Source organism: Antechinus flavipes, chromosome 4 (assembly GCF_016432865.1).
Source record: "Antechinus flavipes isolate AdamAnt ecotype Samford, QLD, Australia chromosome 4, AdamAnt_v2, whole genome shotgun sequence".
Lineage (NCBI taxonomy): Eukaryota > Metazoa > Chordata > Mammalia > Dasyuromorphia > Dasyuridae > Antechinus > Antechinus flavipes.
The window spans coordinates 102,177,498-102,198,641 of record NC_067401.1 but is presented as its reverse complement, the minus strand read 5'-3'; the positions used below and the strand labels follow the sequence as shown (position 1 = coordinate 102,198,641).

At 33.8% G+C, this 21,144-nt stretch overlaps 1 protein-coding gene across 1 annotated transcript in view; it reads right to left on the bottom strand.

Moving 5' to 3' along the window:
- Window positions 1-7,839: 7,839 nt before the first annotated feature.
- Window positions 7,840-21,144, bottom strand: part of URB2 (URB2 ribosome biogenesis homolog) — a 46,457-nt gene continuing 33,152 nt past the window's right edge. The window contains exon 11 of the mRNA XM_051996573.1: window positions 7,840-8,318. Coding sequence (XP_051852533.1) covers window positions 8,121-8,318 — 198 coding nt within the window. The 3' untranslated portion in view covers window positions 7,840-8,120. The remainder of the gene's footprint in view (window positions 8,319-21,144) is intronic.

Here is a 21,144-nt window from a genome sequence, read left to right as displayed (position 1 = left end):
CATTCTCATCTCAGATCAACCAAAAGCAAAAATTGATCTAATTAAAAGAGATAAGGAAGGGCACTATATCTTGCTAAAGGGTAGCATAGATAATGAAGTAAAACATATATGCACCAAGTGGTATAGCATTTAAATTTTTAAAAGAGAAATTAAGAGAGGTGCAAGGAGAAATAGACAGCAAAAGTATAATAGTGGGAGATCTCAACCTTGCACTCTCAGAATTAGATAAATCAAAACACAAAATAAATAAGAAAAAAGTCAAAGAGATAAATAGAATACTAGAAAAATTAGATATGATAGATCTTTGGAACAAACTAAGTGGAGACAGAAAGGAGTACACTTTCTTCTCAGCAGTTCATGGAACCTATATAAAAATCGACTATATATTAGGACAGTGGTTCTCAAACCTTTGTTCTCAGTATTTTCATGTTGTTAAAAAACTATCGAGGATCTGTTCAAAGAGTTTTTGTTCACATGGGTTACATTTATAGCTATTTACTATATTAGAAACAAAAAATAATTTTGAATTTGTAGACCCTCTAAAAGGATTTCAGAGACCCCAACAATTCTTTGGACTACACTTTGAAATCCACTGTGTTAGGACATAAAAACCTCAAACTCAAATGCAGTAAGGCAGAAATAGTAAATGCATTCTTTTCAGACCATGAGGCAATGAAAATTACATTCAATAAAGAGCCAGGAGTTTACCTCTCAGACCTGTGGAAGAGGAAGGAATTTATGACCAAAGAAGAACTAGAGATCATTACTGATCACAAAATAGAAACATTTGATTATATCAAATTGAAAAGTTTTTGTACAAACAAAACTAATGCAGACAAGATTAGAAGGGAAACAATAAACTGGCAAAACATTTTTACAGTCAAAGGTTCTGATAAAGGCCTCATTTCCAAAATATATACAGAATTGATTTCTTATAAATCAAGCCATTCTCCAATTGATAAATGGTCAAAGGATATGAACAAACAATTCTCAGATGAAGAAACTGAAACTATTTCTAGCCATATGAAAAGATGTTCCAAGTCATTATTAATCAGAGAAATGCAAATTAAGACAACTCTGAGATACCACTACACACCTGTCAGATTGGCTAGAATGACAGGGAAAGATAATGTGGAATGTTGGAGGGAATGTGGGAAAACTGGGACACTGATACATTGTTGGTGGAATTGTGAATACATCCAGCCATTCTGGAGAGCAATTTGGAACTATGCTCAAAAAGCTATCAAACTGTGCATACCCTTTGACCCAGCAGTATTACTACTGGGCTTATATCCCAAAGAGATTTTTAAAAAGGGAAAGGGTCCTGTATGTGCAAGAATGTTCGTGGCAGCCTTTTTTATAGTGGCCAGAAACTGGAAACTGAGTGGATGCTCATCAGCTGGAGAATGGCTGATTAAATTGTGGCATATGAATATTATTGTTCTGTAAGAAATGACCAGTAGGATGATTTTAGAAAGGGCTAGAGAGACTTACATGAACTGATGCTGAGTAAAATGAACAGGATCAGAAGATCATTATTTACTTCAACAACAATACTATATGATGATCAATTCTGATGTACGTGGCTCTCTTCAACAATGAGAGGAACCAAATAAGTTCCAATAGAGCAGTAATGAACCAAACCAGCTACACCCAGGGAAAGAACCCTGGGAGATGACTATGAACCACTACATAGAATTCCCATTCCCTATATTTTTGTCCACCTGCATTTTTTATATGCTTCACAGGTTAATTGTACACTATTTCAAAGTCCGACTCTTTTTATACAACAAAAGAACCATTTGGACATGTATATATATATGTTGTATTTAATTTATACTTTAACATATTCAACATGTATTGGTCAACCTGCCATCTGGGGGATGGGGGAGAGGGGGAGGGGGGAAAAAGTTGGAACAAAAGGATTTGCAACTGTCACTGCTGAAAAATTACCTATGCATATATTTGTAAATAAAAAGCTATCAAAATAAATAAATAAATGAAAAAGCCAGGGGAAAATAGACCAAAAAATAATCTCATACTAAAGAATGATTCGGTGAAACAGCAAATCATACATATAATTAATAACTTCACCCAAGAAAATGACAATAATGAGATGTCATACCAAAATGTGTGGGATGCAGCCAAAGTGGCAATAAGGGGAAATTTCATATCTCTAGAGGTCTACTTCCATAAAATAGAGAAGGACAAGGTCAATGAATTGGGCTTGCAACTAAAAATGCTAGAAAAGGAGCAAATTAAAAACCCCCAGTCAAACACTAAACTTGAAATTCTAAAAACAAAAGGAGAGATTAATAAAATTGAAAGTAAAAAAACTATTGAATTAATGAATAAAACTAAGAGTTGGTTCTACGAAAAAACCAACAAAATAGACAAATCCTTAGTAAATCTGATTTAAAAAAGGAAAGAGGAAAATCAAATTGTTAGTCTTAAAAATGAAAAGAGAGAACTCGCTACTAATGAAGAGGAAATTAGAGCAATAATTAGGAATTATTTTGCCCAACTTTATGCCAATAAATTCAACAACTTCAAAAATATAGCTTGCCCAGATTAACAGAGGAAGAAGTAAATAGACTAAATAGTCCCATTTTAGAAAAAGAAATAGAATAAGCTATTAACCAACTCCCCAAGAAAAAGTCCCCAGGACCATATGGATATACATGTGAATTCTACCAAACATTTAAAGAACAATGAACTCCAATGCTACATTAAACTATTTGAAAAAATAGGGATTGAAAAAGTCCTACCAAATTTCTTTTATGACACAGATATGGTACTGATACCTAAACCAGGTAGGATAAAAACAGAGAAAGAAAATTGTAGATAAGTTTCCTTAATGAATATTGATGCAAAAATCTTAACATAAAAAATTAGCAAAAAGGTTACAAAAAATCATCCTCAAGATAATACACTACGACCAAGTAGGATTTATACCAGGAATGCAGGGCTGGTTCAATATTAGGAAAACTATTAGCATAATTGACTATATCAATAACCAAATTAACAAAAACCATATGATCATCTCAATAGATGCAGAAAAAGCATTTGATAAAATCCAACATCCATTCCTAATAAAAACACTTGAGAAGATAGGAATAAATGGACTTTTCCTTAAAATAGTCAGCAGCATATATTTAAAACTGTCAGGAAGCATCAAATCCAATGGGGAAAAACTGGAACCTTTCCTAGTAAAATCAGGAGTGAAGCAAGGTTGCCCACTATCACCATTACTATTCAATATTGTATCAGAAATGCTAGTCTCAACAATAAGAGTCGAGAAAGAGATGAAAGGAATTAGAGTAGGTAATGAGGAAACCAAACTATCACTCTTTGCAGATGATATCATGGTATACTTAGAAAACCTCAGAGATTCTACTAAAAAGCTATTAGAAATAATACATAACTTTAGCAAAATTGCAGGATACAAAATAAATTCACATAAATCCTCAGCATTTTTATACATCACCAATAAAATCCAACAACAAGCTATACAAAGAGAAATTCCATTCAAAATAACTGTCGACAGCATAAAATATTTGGGAATCTATCTACCAAAGGAAAGTCAGGAATTATATGAGCAAAATTACAAAAACTTTCCACACAAATAAAGTCAGACTTAAATAACTGAAAAAATATTAAGTGCTCTTGGATAGGCCGAGTGAATATAATAAAGATGACAATATTCCCTAATCTATTTATTTAGTGCTATACCAATCAGACTCCCAAGAAACTATTTTAATGACCTAGAAAAAATAACAACAAAATTCATATGGAAGAACAAAAGGTCGAGAATTTCAAGGGAATTAATGAAAAAAAAAATCAAATGAAGGTGGCTTAGCTGTACCTGATCTAAAACTATATTATAAAGCAGTAGTCACCAAAACCATTTGGTATTGGCTAAGAAATAGATTAGTTGATCAGTGGAATAGGTGAGGTTCACAAGACAAAATAGTCAATAACTAAAGCATTCTAGTGTTTGACAAACCCAAAGATCTCAACTTTTTGGATAAGAATTCATTATTTGACAAAAACTGCTGGGAAAACTGGAAATTAATATGGCAGAAATTAGGCATGGACCCACACTTAACACCATATACCAAGATAAGATCAAAATGAGTCCATGATTTAGGCATAAAGAATGAGATCATAAATAAATTAGAGGAACATAGGATAGTTTATCTCTCAGACTTGTGGAAGAGGAAGGAATTTGTGACCAAAGAAGAACTAGAGATCATCATTGATCACAAAATAGAAAATTTTGATTACATCAAATTAAAAAGCCTTTGTACAAACAAAACTAATGCAACAAAATTAGAAGGGAAGCAACAAATTGGAAAAACATTTTTACAGTTAAAGGTTCTGATAAAGGCTTAATTTCTAAAATATATAGAGAATTGACTCTAATTTATAAGAAATCAAGCCATTCTCCAATTGATAAATGACCAAAGGATATAAACAGACAATTTTCAGATGATGAAATTTTAATTATTTCCACTCATATGAAAGTGTTCCAAATCACTAATCCAAATCAGAGAAATGCAAATTAAGACAACTCTGAGATACCACTACACACCTGTCAGATTGGCTAAGATGACAGGAAAAAATCATGATGAATGTTGGAGGGGATGTGGGAAAACTGGGACACTGATGCATTGGTGGTGGAGTTGTGAACGAATCTAACCATTCTGGAGCGCAATCTGGAATTATGCTCAAAAAGTTATCAAACTGCGCATACTCTTTGATCCAGCAGTGCTCCTACTGGGCTTATATCCCAAAGAAATATTAAAGAAGGGAAAGGGACCTGTATGTGCCAAAATGTTTGAGGCGGCCCTGTTTGTAGTGGCTAGAAACTGGAAAATGAATGGATGACCATGAATTGGAGAATGGTTGAGTAAATTGTGGTATATGAATGTTATGGAATATTATTGTTCTGTAAGAAATGACCAGCAGGATGAATATAGAGAGGCTTGGAGAGACTTACATGAACTGATGCTAAGTGAAATGAGCAGAACCAGGAGATCATTATATACTTCAATAACGACACTGTATGAGGATGTATTCTGGCAGAAGTGGATTTCTTCAACAAAGAGAAGATCTTACTTAGTTTCAATTGATCAATGATGGACAGAAGCAGCTACACCCAAAGAAAGAACACTGGGAAATGAATGTAAACTGTTTGCATTATTGTTTTTCTTCCCAGGTAATTTTTATCTTCTGAATCCAATTCTTCCTGTGCAACAAGAGAACTGTTCGATTCTGCACACATATATTGTATCTAGAATATACTATAACATATTTAATATGTATAAGACTGCTTGCCATCTAGGGGAGGGGGTGGAGAAAGGGAAGGGAAAAGTCAGAACAGAAGTGAGTGCAAGGAATAATATTGTAAACAAATTACCCAGGCATATGTTCTGTCAATAAAAAGTTACAATAAAAAAATAAATAAAGTGTATTTACTTTTTGGTGTAAAAAAAAAAAAAGAAAAAGAAAGAAAGGGGGAAATTTCTTGGAGTAGTTGCTCTTCAGCAATCACTAACCAGTAAAACATTGGCAAATGATTCTAGAATTTGTTGTTTATCATACATTGTTGTTATTTTTATTTGTTTGGTTTTTTTTTAGTGAAATCTTTTGTTTCTTGATCACCTACATTTTCCAATGAGGCAGTTTGACGGCTCAGGAAATAGTGCTGGCCTAGAGTCAGGAAGACTTCTTCTGATTTCAACTCTGGCCTGTATCACCTAGCTTAGGATGTTATGTACTGCTCCTACTAATACATCAGTTAATAGGTATTTAAGAAATGTCTACTATATTGCAGGCATTGTGATTTATACCGTGAATATAAAGACAAAACTACAAAAATTCTTGTTCTTAGATTTTGTTGTGGAAGACACTGGTAGGTAATTAGATTAGGAAAGGCATCTTTTTAGAGAGGGCATTTAATATAAATTTGGAAGAAAACAAGAGATTCTACAAATTGAAGGGGAGAAGGTAATGCTTTCATTTCTACTACTATTCCTACTTCAGCTTACCCAAAAGCACAGAAATAACATGTGAAGAATAGCAAGGACTGGATTATAGAGCACATGAAAAGAAGTAATGTATAAGGTTGAAATGGTAGGGAGGTGCCATATTGTAAAGGTCTTCACTCTATTTGACCCTACAGGTAAGAGGGAACCACTGGATTTTACTGAGAAGGGGAATGATCTGGTCAGATCTGTGCTGTCACTCTGGCAGCTAAGTAGAGGACAGATGGGAAAGGGAAGACACTTAAGTTAAAGAAGCCAATTAAGAAACAATTGCAATTGTCTGTCTAAACCAAGATAAGAGTAAAGAGAAGAGGATGAATCTAAAGAGGTAGAATCTAAAAGAAGAATCAACAAGATTTGACACATAAATAGATATATAGTCAAATAGACAGCAACTTTGAATATAATATTTAAAATGTTCAAACACAAGGGGGAACTGGAGAAATTGTGAAAATTAATTCTAAAACTTTATATATAAACAGTACATAAAAAACTGAAAGACATTGCTCCCTGGGGTTGTGAATAATTTTTAAAGAACATACCAACAATTTCAGCACTTTTACCCAAAAAGCATCTGGACAATAGTAATGTTCCACCACTCCATTGGTTAGGCCATTTCATCTAATTGACTGAGTCAAGATTCATAATGCATATCTCATTTTCCCAGATCAAACTGAACATATGCTCAAGTAGAATATACAAAAAGTCTTTCAAAAATATTTTCAAGGTCAACAAGAAGAAACACAGAATATGTAAACTTTATGGAAAAACTTCTTTGGTAAAACCATTGCCTTGCCTTTTCAAAGCTAATGCTTCTCTCAAAATCTCTCCTCTCTTTTTGATTATCATCAATTTAACCCCCATAATCTAGAAAAACACTAAATGTTCTAACTTCTTAGGATAGAGAAGTAAAATCTCCTTTTCTTAATTCAATTAAATAAAACTGAAGTTAAAAGCTTTATCAATGAATCCTACCTCTCCATCAATTATCTTGCATTTATTTCATGTATGCATATATATGCACATAAACACACATAGATATACACATTTACTGTTCCTTAACATAAGATCTTTGAAGGCAGGCTCCATCTCATTTTTGTCTTTGTATTGCAAGTGCCCAGACCATACTAATGCTTACTAAATGCTTGCTGAAGACTAAGAAAAAGGAGAAACATGCAACAAAATACACCACAATGCTCAAGAAATGCTCATAAAAAAGAGGGATTTTTCTGTTTTTGACCCTATTTCTGTTTGACCCTATTTCCTAGCCTTGACCAAGTCTATCATTAATAATGTTCCAGTCTGGGAGAGAGACAGAGAGAGAGAGAGAGAAGAGGAGAGGAAGAAGGAGCAAGACAAGTGTCCAGGGAAAGCCCCATTCCAAAATATCCCAATTATCATTGTCTTTTAAGCCAGACATAAGCTGGCATCAGTTTATGATGCTTATGGCACTAATCATGATCTTAGGAAAAACTGGATCAAAAAGACAAAAAAAAAGTTAAGCATTTCACTAAATGCTAACATTCAACAAGAATACAGATGCGCAGCTCTCCAGGTTTCCCATTCAGTGGACATAGTCAGAGCAAGAATAGTCCCCAAAGATAAACTCCTCAAATACAAAGAATTATTTTTCCTCCTTGACATCAGCTAAAGGCCCCAAGGCTTGGACAACACATAATGCCAAGAGTAGCCACAAAGATGCTTCCTGATAGATAACAAGAGAGGTTGTGAGAAAATTCTCACAAGAGAAAAAATAAACCTCACTCAAAAATCACATGGGAAAATGAGATTGAGTGTATGGAATATTTTTTTATTGAGATAACAATGTTTCATATTCTATTTCCAGAAATCCTAGTGTTAGGATTAGTAGTAAAACTGACATAAAAAAATATAATACAAAAATAACATACATATATATATACACACAGTAAAATATAATATATAAAATTAATGAGATTTTCCATTAATTCATTTAAATTATAAAATTAGAAGATGTACCTGAATTTAGAATTCCAATACAATTTTAAATTATCAATAATAGCAGTTTTGTAAGCCTATTACAAAAATGCATTAAGCAGTGTATTTTTCTTCCCCTCTGTTTTTATTCTTGTGATATTTGGTATAGTCATTGTATAGTTCTTTAAAGACTTCTCTCACACCAGGTTGTAATGAGGTCCTTAGGAAATGGATGTCCCGTTCAATGCAGAGGTCCAGTATAAGATAAATCCCCTCCTTCAGGAGATTCTTCACAGCTGGATACAGAGTCATCTAAAAAAGAGAAAAACTCCTTATTTTTCAAAATAGAAAACTGGGAAAAGTCAACGCAAAATAAATCTATATTTTAAAAGAAAAACAATATCTTCCCACTACTAAAGACAATAAAACCCCAAGTATAGCTTTGCATACAGCTTATCGTTTTTAAGTTTTTTAACGTTTTTAAGGGGGTTTTGTAAATTTAGACTGAGTTTTAAAAGTACAACAGAATAACCATGTGGAATTAATTTTCAGAGGAATTGAACTGAGATCACAAAATGATTTTTAAATATTCACCAGTGGCAAAAATTATCATAATTTCTAACAGCCAGAAGCACACTCATCTAAAGTTTTCCACTTTGCCAATCACCACATAAGTTGTACTCTTTCAGTCAACTGTGGTACAATTTAATAAACAATAATACAAAATAATAAATGTACTAGAAAATAATAAATGCAATAATAAACTGCAATGTGTAATTGCTGATTTGAGTAGTACTTAATAATCCAAGGACTGTTTGGTATGTACACACCAGGCTGAGAGGGGATGTGCTCTGATTCAAAATGAAAGTTACTTTTTTGGTTCCACTGTGAAAATACAAGCTCAGAAACAGGCCCCTGAAATTCTTTAAATAGAGCATTGTAATTTATAAGCCTAGTAAAATGACTTAGTCTACTACAAAAGGAATGAACTTATTATATCAATGACATTTTATGCCACAAATGAAATCAGAAGACAAAAGGACAGATGAAGTTAAATAGGAAGATAACACATACAGATTCATGCTGGAGAAGTGAAAATAAGGACACTAGTAGAATTGACCTTATTTGGTGTTTTTGGGTAAATTTTTTTAAAAGCCATATCATAGAGCATTTAGTCATTTTGAACTGCAACATTTTGAACTGCAACATCCATGATGAACAAAAGGACCACCACAAAGATAATTATAGCTTAGATACATATATCTTATGCAGGATTAAGAATTAAAGAAGTTCTATGAACTACTCATAAAGACCCTCCAAAGTAAATCAACATATGTTTTTATACTTGGTGGCTACAATACAAAGGAGGACAAAGAGGACAGTGAAAAAAAAATTGGAAAACATGTTGCAGGATAAAGAAAAGTAAGTAACAAAGGTTTATAGATTATGTGAATATTGTACACCTACATATAGTGAATGTGATTTTTTCCAAGAAAAGAGAAGTGCTGCACAAAATTAAGCCCCAAATACCATCTGAAAAGCTACATCTTATATAGGAAGCAACTAGTTCCTGATGAAATTTCTGTGTGAAGTAAGATAATCGATTTGTTAGAACAAAGGTCAAAATCATTACCAAACTAGAATAAAAACAAGAAGCTATGAAAAACAATTTTAACAGTTTCAATATGTCCTATAATATAAACAAGCTATTGATACCAAAAAAAAAAAAAAAAAAAAAAAAGGACAATGAAATAGACATCAAAACAGACTGTCATTATTTCCTAAGGAAGCTTAAATCACCAGTTATCAGACAAAAAGAGCATAGAAAGTGCTGCAGTTAGCAAATGCTTATCTTGACAGATATATAGCAGTAAAGAGTAATACTAGTTTAGAATATATATTCATCTGTAAAATTATCACAACAGAATGAGAACTGGTAAGTGGCTGAAAAGGAAAGCTAGTTAAATCTGATTATAATATAAACAGTTAAGGATGAAAGTAGGAAAATAACAGATGAGAAATTTTAAAAATCCAAGATTTCTATAACAAACTATTTTCTTTATTACTGACAATGGGGCCACATCTGAACTCTTTGACATTACAGTCCTAGACTTACAGAACAGTCAAGAAGGCAAAGTGAGAGGCAGAAGTCTAGTCTCCACCTACCACCATACCCAACCACTCTAACTAAGAAAGATCTAAAGAAATTTAAGAAAAGTCAGAAGAGGATCATTATTCCAGTCCAAAATCCCAAATCTGACTCTCAATTAAAGTAAACAGGGCAAAAACTGTGGAACTTAGGTGGGCAAAAACATTTTAAATAATTGTGAATTATCTTCTATAATTGGCTTTCAGTTGTGTGACTAAAAAGGGTGAAGAACACAACATCCCACTATGGTATTGAAGAAGGGACACCGAAACTCTAAAATTCCTTGAAGGAGAAAATCTTCTTCAACTCTGCCTTAGTGAGGGACCCTGCCCGAGGGAAAGCAAACAAGACAGTTTCATTCTGTTATCTAGGTGGGGTTGGTTCATTAAACTCATTAAATTCTATTCAAATTCCAACCCAAGTTGAAACTCATCTTGTAGAACTCCACCCACTAGCTCCCTTCAGATTGTAGCCAAAGTTCCTATTATAAAAGTGCCAATCTAAAATCCTCTCTTTGCAGAGGTTCCAAACATGCCATGCTATGCTGCCAAGGTGCCTCTGCCCACTGAAATAATATTCTTTTCCAGTGCCATCCTCTCTTTATCCTCACCTATTTCCCTAACCAGACTTTATGCCTCTCTGTCAGATTTTCTAACATTCCCTATAATAAACCTCTTTTATCAATATAAGCTTTCGGGTCTGTAAATTCCTTTACAGAGAATCTTTGCACTGCCAGAAGGGAGTTCCCCAAAACTCCCTACCCTTGTGCTGAATCCCAAAAAAGTGTAGGGATTCACTACACTTAAATGTAGTTTATGTGTACATAACCTGTCGCTATACTTTATCATTTAACCCTAACCTCATTTTGATTCCCTAAGTCTAGATTTATCATTTAGTTCCCTATTAAAGGGAACCCCAAAATCTAAACCTCATCAGTATGAGCAAAATTTTTTTAAAAAATCATTAGGTAATGTAAAACACTATCTTCTTTTAAAGGACTCCTTGAATAAAATATTTCCCATGCATATGTTAATAAATTCAAACAAGACTACTTTAAATAATAGAAGAAACTTTCATCATTAATAACTCAAAGTTAATATCAAATGAAGCATAAAACAATTGCTAGCTATTATTTTCCTTTTTTCCCATCAGCTATACTACTTTGGGGCTTTTTTTCTTTTTTCTTTTTTTAACTTCATCATGTCTTCCTCAGAAAATTTATCCTTAGAAAATCTCATTGTCCTGTAAGACTGAATTGGTTTTAGTACTCACACCTCTTCCTTAATCCTCCTCCCCTCAGACTGGACCCCCCAGGTAAAAAGAAGGGCTATTGACTTCAAGTTCTCCACTTAAGGAAAAGGCAGATGAGCAGTCTTTTCCCCATTTCCCATGGGTACACTGCTTTTAGACTTCTCTTTTATGCTCTCAAGTCAGGTACTTTTCCCCTGCTCCCCATAAATACATTTTAAGTTTCCTTTATGTGTCTTCTCCCATTGGATTATAAGCTCCTTGAAGGGAGAGACTATATTTCCTTTTATTAGTATTTGTATTTGCAGCACTTAGCACAGGGTCTAGGATATAGTTAGTGCTTTATAAAATAAAGTGCTTTATTGACCGTTGACAAATTTGCAAAATGCTGTATAAATATTATGTCCTTTAGCCCTCAGAACAATTCTATGAGGTAAATGAAATTATTATCCCCATTTTACAGATAAGGAACCTGGACTGAAAAGAAGTCAAATGCCTTGCTAAGAGTCACAAAGCTAGTCAGTGCCTGAGACAGGATTTAAATCTAGGTCTTTCTGATTTCAAATAAATGCTCAATCCATTATTCTTGTATTTATACTCAACAAAGTTGTTTGCCACTGTGTGAGAGATGTATGAGAGAGGTGCCCAGTATAGAGTTCAAATATAAGAGGGGCTCTTCTGTTGGCCTATGGCTGGTTATGTCAAGCTGCTCCTATTTGTGGATAAGTGCTGACAAGCATTAATGCCCAGAATATTGCAACAGCTATAAATGAATTCAGATCAGATCAGAAAGTGTAAAGGGCAGGAACTCTGAAAAGGTATACTTAAGACTCAGTATGACTGATTTAATCCTCCAAAAGTCTTATCATGTCTCAGAGAATCCAATGATTCCTGTGGGTTTTGAAGTTCTGTAATAGTCTTATCAACAATTTTTGATGTCCATGAGTCAATTGCCATATTACAATGGGTTAACAGCCCTGTTTTTTCAGTGGCACAGGTAGTCAGAGATGGAACCACCCGATGTTTCTTGAGTTTTCTTCTTTGTTTCAAGGTTTTTCTCTTTTTTTGTCTCCAATGGATAAGGCGAATACGGCTCGTTGGCACCCTTCTCCGTCTGTAGAGAGATAAGCAAACCCTTTCCCCCAAGCAGTTAACCTATCTGCTCCCTTCCATTCACCACTTTCTGGATCTTTCCACATTACCTGGCGATTATCTTGGAGCTGCTCGCACTGGACACTTCTGCTCTGTCGGGTTATAAAGCTTGTATTCTCCTGAGTTATAATCCCTTTATTCTATCAGATTGCTTTTTGGTTGATTGATCATATGAGAGTACTGAACTTCTAAAGACTTTCTGGGTGTAACCTCAGCTGCTATCATGCCCCACCTTTTTTTTTTGCTTCAGGCCCTGGAGCTGGGCCCCACTTCTAGTTTCCCTGAATCAGTCTACATTCTGAGGCCCAGTGGAAGACTTTGTTGCATTTTGGACCTGGAATTTGGGGTCTTGTTCTCACACCCTGTCTTCTCACTCTATCTCTATGCCAATATTGAGCTTTCAGATGCCCTACTTTACCACATTGAAAGCACTGATGAGTCTCTCTGGGAGTCCCTTGCCACAAGGGACCCTGGGAAGACAGGGTCTTCCCATGTTCTGCATCATGACCTGGGTATAAAAGGCATTTGTACCCACTGTGGCACAGCGTCTTATGATCATCCTTGTGTAGTCCCCATATAATTCTTCTACAAACCTTATTAGCATTTTCTCTAAGCAAGATGTTTTATCATTATTGCTGTTGCTGCATTTTTACCAATAGTTCGTATTACTGCTTGCTCTATTTTTGTGAAAGCTTCCCCTATATCTTGTCTTCCTGGGAGGGTGCTCCATGCTTTGACAGCGGCAGTAGCAGCAATTTGCTCATATGGTATCAAAGGGTAATTAATCTGTACTGAAGTGTCTGCATACTGACCTTTACCTGCTAGTTGGTCAAAAGTGATTGGTATATGAACTCCAGTTTGACTATTTCATTGGTCTTGTATTCTACGGAGTTCACTATACTCCGAAAGTCACAACAAGTTTTGTCAGGATATATCTGATTTAAGAATAAAAATATACCCTGTGATTGAAGAATTTGATTCTTCACGTCAAGCCAGGAGAAGATACACTCCTTTTGATCTAGAAATTATCAAAGATCTGAAAAAGGGTTGCATTCTTTATGGGGCTTTATCATCTTATGTTAAGATGGTACTAGAGAATTTGGCTTTTGAAATTTTAACCCCTAGTGATTGGAAATCTATAGCAAGGACATGTTTAGAACTTGGACAAAACTTAACCACATAATGCTACATTTCATTAAAAAAAAAGTTAGAAGAGAAGCAGACCACTTATCTTCATAGTTACAGATAGGAGATGAATTCTAAACCAAAGGATAGGGGCAATTACAAAAAATAAAATAATGTTGATTAAATTAAATTGAAAAACATGCATTAAGGGAAATCTTATGTTGACATCTGGTCATAGCTAAAAACATATCTCCAGACTGCTTAATCTGCCCTAGAAATTATAAATTAGAAGCAACAGGAAGCCATACCTAACTTGATCTCAATTATGTCTAAAACTGTCTGAATCCCCGATCTAGGGATGAGACAAGAGATACAGCCTGGATTAGAGATGCAGTCTAATCATAAACACCAGGAAGCTAACACATACTGGTCTCCGTTTACCATTTTTCATTTCTCTGCCAACTTTCACTTGAACATGAAATAATGAATAGAACTTTTTAAAAAGTGCTTTTACATACATTATCTCACTTGATCCTGATAATAGGCAATGTAAGAATTGTTGTGCTCGATAAGTGACATGCCCTTAGTTAAAACTCTGGGCTTCTAGTGGTATTCTTTTCACTACATCACACAGAGGTTCAAGTGAATGATTACCTCTGTAGCAGCCCAAGCCAAAAAGTAAGTAGAGCTGATAAAAAAGAAAAAGGTCTGAAATTTTGCTTCAGAATTAGAAAAGATTTTCTGTCATTTTTCACCTTTGCATAACTAGAATGCAGGTGAGTGCCTTGCACAGAGTAGTTTCTTTAAAAATTGGTTTGAATTGTTGTTGAATCACTGGCTAAGTAATGAAAAATGCATAAATTGCTTAGAAATTCTTAGATTAAAAGAACTATATAAATTATTTATTCTGTAGACTAATAATCTATACCAGAAGCTATAAAGTTGAACTAGAGGGAAAGGAGTTGAAAGTGGCAATAATTTCACTATCTTGCCAACATTACTGCATGGAAGGATCATTAAAATTTTAATATTCTGTATGTCATGCATTGCTACTTCTCAGGACTGAGCAGAGTACTGATTGATTCTCTCACCCCTACCAACTTTCCACCCCCCAAAAAAAATTTAAAGGAAAATTAAGGGAAAGATTTAACAGCTGCAACTGCTGTCTTGTTTTTAATTACACTTATAAATGTTTTATGGTCTACATATATAGCAACATTCATCTGGAAAGATTTATGGTTCTCAAGGAGAAGACTCTAATGCATATGGAATTTTCTTCATTACTAAATTAAACAACAAATTAAAGCCCAAATGTGAAATGTGCTGCCAAGGGGGTCTGGGAGCCAGAAGGCTTTGATAACTCCCAAGGCATTCTGGCAGCCTAGATAACAAATTGAGGAGTGTAAGTCAGAAATGAAGAATGAGGCCAAGAAATCATAGGCTTCTCATGCAAAATATATCCCAGAATAAAAGTTAGCAACTCAGAAATTCAAAATTTTGCTTTTCTTCATTAAATTATCTAAGGTAACTAGGTTTCATCATCTATAAAAAAAGAAAGAAAAATTAGTAGCTTTCCTCATAAAAGATGCTTGAGGATTAATGACTCAAGTACTTAAAAAATATTTAGGGCTAAATAAATGCTGAAAAATAATTTTTGGTAAACTTTATTATAGCCACAGATATCATGGAAATAATAATTTTTAAAAATTGCTTTGTGCTACTGCCATATTTCCCTATTTTATAAGACTGAAAAAATATAGTTTCATCATCTACAGGTGCCATTTCAATTCCCCTCAAACCTAGTTCAAACATTCATACTAGAGTCACCTTCTTTGGGGAGCTATATAGGTAGCCAAAAAGTTGGGGATTAGGCAGAAGTTAAATATCTTTAAAACAAGTTTTTATTGATATTTTCTGTTTCTTTCATCACCAAAATATCCCATGTGTCCTTTGTCCGCCACTTCCAAGACAGACAATCTCATATAACAAAGATATCTAGGGAGTAAAGTCAAGACATTGAAGAAGTCTGAAAATATGTGCAATGTGTAACACTTATGGAACTCCCATTACCAGGAAGGGATATGTTGGGGATATCTTCTCATACTTTGATTCCAGTTCTCCTTGATCTTTATAATTTTGTTAATTTATTTTTGATCATTTGATGTATGTCATTGCTCTTTCCATTTATGTTGTTGTAGTTACATAGTGTTTTCTTGGTTCTGTTTCCTTCACTTTGTATCAGTTCAGATCTTTCCATGCGTCACTGTATTCATCTCACACATTTCTTACAGCTTATTAATAGTCTCCCACAGTGTGTTTAGTCATCTCCTAATCAATGGGCATTTACTTAGATTTCTGTCTAAAATTTTTGAGGAATTGTTCTTCAAGTATATTGGCCTGTGGTTTTCTTCCTGAATTGTATTTTTGCCGGGGTGAGGTATTAGGACTATATTTGTCTCATAAAATGATTCCACTGGTAAAGGTCTTCCTTTTTCAAATTTTGAAAATAATTTCTGAAATACAGGTACAAACTATTCTTTAAAGACTTGACAGAGGGCAGCTAGGTGGTGTAGTGGATAAAGTCATCAGCCCTGAAGTCAGGAGGATCTGAATTCAAATCTAGCCTCAGACACGTAACACTTCCTAGTTATGTGACCCTGTGCAATTTACTTAACCACAAATGCCTCTGGAAAAAAAAAATGACAATTCTCTCATGAATCTATGAGGATCAGAAGCTTTTTTCTTTGGTAGTTCCCTTATAATTAGCTATTTCCTTTTTTGAGCAATAGAGTATTGCTCTATTTCCTTTGTTAGCATTTAACTATGCATAATATGTTCTGATTATTTGTTTTATTTCTTCTGGTTTTGCTATGAGTTTATGTTGCTCAAATTGCTATTTTATTGATTTGATTTTCTGGTCTTTTCTTTTTAGTCGAATTAGTAAAGGGATTATCAATTTTATTAGTTCTTTCAAAAAACTAATATTATTTATCATTTCTATGGGCTTTTTTCCCAGTTTGTCTATTTCCCTTCTAATTTTCAACATCTCTTGTGCTTATTTTAGACTTATTTGTGGCTTTCTAATTTTTAAAAATATATACAGTACATTAATCCATTCTTTTTTTGTGATCCCTGTCTTTTCTTTGTGATCCCTGAACCAATTTCCATATTTTCTTTTTTTACTTTTAAGTAATATTTTATTTTCTCCCCAATTACACAAAAGACAATTTTAACACTTTTTAAAAAAAATTCTAAGTTCCAAATTTTCTCCCTCCCTTCTTCACTTCCCCACTTGCTGAGAAGAATATCTTTAATGAATATGTTTTCACACTTTATGTCTTGCTGGATACAAATAAAGAATTATTAAAGAAACATTTATCATCATTTGTTGAAATTATCAACATTTCCTACCCAGCTACCTTCCTAGACGTCATCTCCAGAGGTTACATCAATCTGCAAAATGATATCAACCTTTTTCTTGCCATCCTCACCCTTTTTTAGAAAGAAAAAGCACCCTTTTCTTTAAACATGGTTCCTTATTCCATTAGACTGTGAGCTCCTTAAAAGCAAGAATCAGCTTATGCCTTTTTCTGAATCCCCAATGCTTAGCACAGTGTCTGGAACAGAGTAGGAGCTTAGTAAATATTTATTGACTGATTCTGATTGTATCTATCCTGCAATTTCATGACTTTTTGCATAAATAAAGCAGATATATCATTGGAAGAAAGGCTTTAGAGTTAAGTTTTGCTCTACTGAATTCATTAAATGTTTCTTTATAATCAACAATAAACACTGTTGGATCTTTTCCTCTCTATACTTTTCATAACTCTCTATACCTCTCTTCTTTACTGGGACTGTGAAAATATAAATCACTACAGAAAATCGTCTTTAAAAAACCTGTTCCCATCTCATACTTTCATCTAAGATACTCTTAACATTTAAAGATATTATTCTAATATTTGCTGGCAATAAAATGAAATTATGGGAAGATCATAGTTAATGTCTTTTCAGATTTTTTTTTTAATAACAATACAGTCTATACAATCTTTTCTAGCCTCTTAGAATTTTCCCTTTTGTGACATCTAAAAGTGATTCCTGAAAATCTTCAAAATTGTGATTGGTAGCAGAGATTTCTTTTTTTTTTCCAAATATTTAGTCAGATCTTATGATGAAGAGAGCCATCTACACCCAGAGAAGAAGAGTGTAGGAACTGAGTGTGGTTCACAATATAGCATTTTCATCTTTTTGCTATTGCTTGCTGGCATTTTATTTTCTTTCTCTTTTTCCTGTTTGATCTGATTTTTCTTGTACAGCAAGATAATTGTAGAAATATGTATGCATAAAAAAATTTTAAACCCCAAATATCTAGTCAGATACAGCCACATTATCTGACATTAGTTCCATTTCCTCACATTGCACATTAATAATGAAAGGTATAAATATGGTGGGTCTCATTTTTTGATGATTTAAAAAGATCACCTCATAATCAATGGCAGATCAGTTCAATTTAACATCTATTTGTAACCTTCCTTCTACTTTCCTCTAAAAATGCTTTAAGAATGGTTAATCAGGTCCTTCAGACAAATTATCTATATCTTTTTTTCTCTTCCACTACTTTTACTATTTTTGAGTTGATACTACTCATACTCTTTAATCACATAATATTTGTAATTGTAATAATTTGTAAATAAACTTATATTCTAAACTGCAGTTGCCTTTGGCTTGATAAATATCGAGTGTGTGCTAGCTAAATGCATTTCCTGAGATCTTTTCACTTTCTTATGGCAATTGTTAAGCAATTATAGGTCACAACAAATAGTGATAATCAGGAACATTGTCCATTTCACATCTTTCAGTCAACATCTTGTTTAAAGCCACCTCATAAGCTGACAGTTGATCCTCTTCATTCCTCTCTGAGAGTGGTCCTGAATCTCCAGACTTCCTCTATCATGCCAAACAAACCTCTTCAGTCTGTAAGTTCACTCTAACTTGGACTTCACAACTGAATGCACCTTCTGACTGTTGGCTTCTCTCCCTCTGAATGATTTCTCTAAAAACCTCCTTTTTGAAAAGGATGTTCAAATCGGCCATTTCTCTCCCAACTCCTCCCCTGACTCTCAAGACTTTGCCAGATACTATCCCTCCAGTTTTTCAGTGTCCTTTTATATTATTTTCATCCATTAAAATGCAAGGTACTTGAAGGCAGGGACCACCTTTCCTTCTGTTAACATTTATATTCAAAGCATTTAGGATAGTACTTGGCACATAGCAAGCATTTAAAATCAATGCTTGTTGAAGTGACTTCTCAAATGACTTCTCTATTACAACAATTTTATTTATTGTCATGTTGTTTGAGATTACAATGTACTGGGTCCTCTGCCTCTCCCTGATGAAAAAGTTCATAAATCATTTCTAAAACTTAGGTTTCTTTCATTTCTCAATTTTGAAATATATTTTCTAACATTTCACCTCCTCCCTTGTGTCCATCTTCACAATGTATAAAAGCTAAGTATATATTGACTTGGTTTAGAAATCTAAATGAGGGGCTAAATTTAGCTAAATGGCACAGTGAACAGAGCACCAGCTCTGACCAGTTCAAATCTGGTCTCAGATACTTAACACTTCTTAGCTATGTGACCCTGAGCGAATCACTTAACCCCAATTGCCTCACAGAAAAAAAATAAGAAAGAAAAGAAATAAAAATGAGTTTTTGATAAAAAATTTCTCTAATTCTTTTATCTATGTACAAGTACCTCAAAAATGGGGGGGGGAAAGTTAATGGGCTAGTTTATTTTGTTCTTGCTACAAAATGTGTCTAACTGAGGGAAAAGAAATTCTGACTCAAGGTGATACAAAGCAACGTATGTATATTACTTTTAACTATGTGCTAGTTGATAGCACAAAAAATGTTTGTGGCAGCCCTTTTTGTAGTAGCAAGAAACTGAAAACTGAGTGGATACCCATCAGATGGGGAATGGCTCAATAAGTTATGGTATATGAATATTATGGAATATTATTGTTCTATAAGAAACGATCAGCAGGATGATTTCAAAGAGGCCGGAAGAGATTTACATGAACTGATGCTAAGTGAAGTGAGTAAAGCCACAAAATCATTGTACACGGCAACAAGATTATACAATGATCAACTCTGATGGACATGGCTCTTTTCAACAATGAGATGATTGATGCCAGTTCCAATGATCTTGTGATGATGAGAGCCATTTACACCCAGAGAGAGTACTATGGGAATTTGTGTGGATCATAACATAACATTTTTACTCTTTTTGTTGTGGTTTCCTTGAATTATATTTTCTTTCTCATTTTTTTTACTTTTTGATCTGATTTTTCTTGTGCAGCAAAATAATTGTATAAATATGTATGCCTATATTGGATTTGACATATATTTTTACCATGTTTAACATATACTGGATTACATGCCATCTAGGGGAGGGGGAGGGGAAAGGGAAAGGGAAGAAAAATTGGAACACAAGGTTTTTCAAGGGTCAATATTGAAAAATTATCTTTGCATATGTTTTAAAAATAAAAACCTTCAATTAAAAAAATATCGATGATGGCACAAAAGCTACAATTGCTATCATGACATCCCAAGAAATAACATTTGTTTTCTTTAAGTATGTGATGAAACTAACTGTAGCAACTTGTTTATTCACTTCTCCAAAAAAGAGCCTATAAACCATCTTTTTCTACTTAGCTGCAATTTTTTTTCCAGTTTCATAGGTTGTTCTAAGAATAAAATGAGATAATATATGTAAAGTGCTTTAATAAAACCCATGAATGGCAATATAAATGTTAGCTAATATTATCACTATTACTACTCATTTAAAGTTAAGTTGTCAATATGAATCTGGTTAATTAGATTGTTGGACAAAATTCATATATAGAATAGCAACAGCTGAATTAATATTTATACACAGTCCACCAGCATCAATATATTTTCTAACATTTCACCTCCTCCCTTTCTAACATTTCACCTCATCAAGGAAGCAAAAAAGAACTCATTGAGCCAGAAGAAATATATTTAATTCTTATCTATTTCATGGCTTGACATAGCAAAGAAATCTATCATCTAATAGCCAATCTGATGATGATAAATTCCATAATAAGTTTGTCTAGTCCTCAGATAGCAGAAAGACTCTCTCATTAGGACTCAAAGAACCTGAAGCCTTTACAAAGTGGTACAACCTTTCAGATCTATGCTTTGTTGGCAAAGCACTGGAAAACATAGGGTCACTTCCAAATCATGATAGAATATGAGAAAAGAAATTTGGTGAAAATTTGTCATTACCTTTTCTATTAACAGTCAAGATGTTAGCTTAAGCTTAAATATTCTAATCCACCTTTTCAGCATTTTCTCCCACCATCTCCCTTAATAGACTCAGTGTCTTATACAAGATAAATTGTTTGGTTAATTACAGTATATCTTGAGGTTTCCTGCCTCTATCC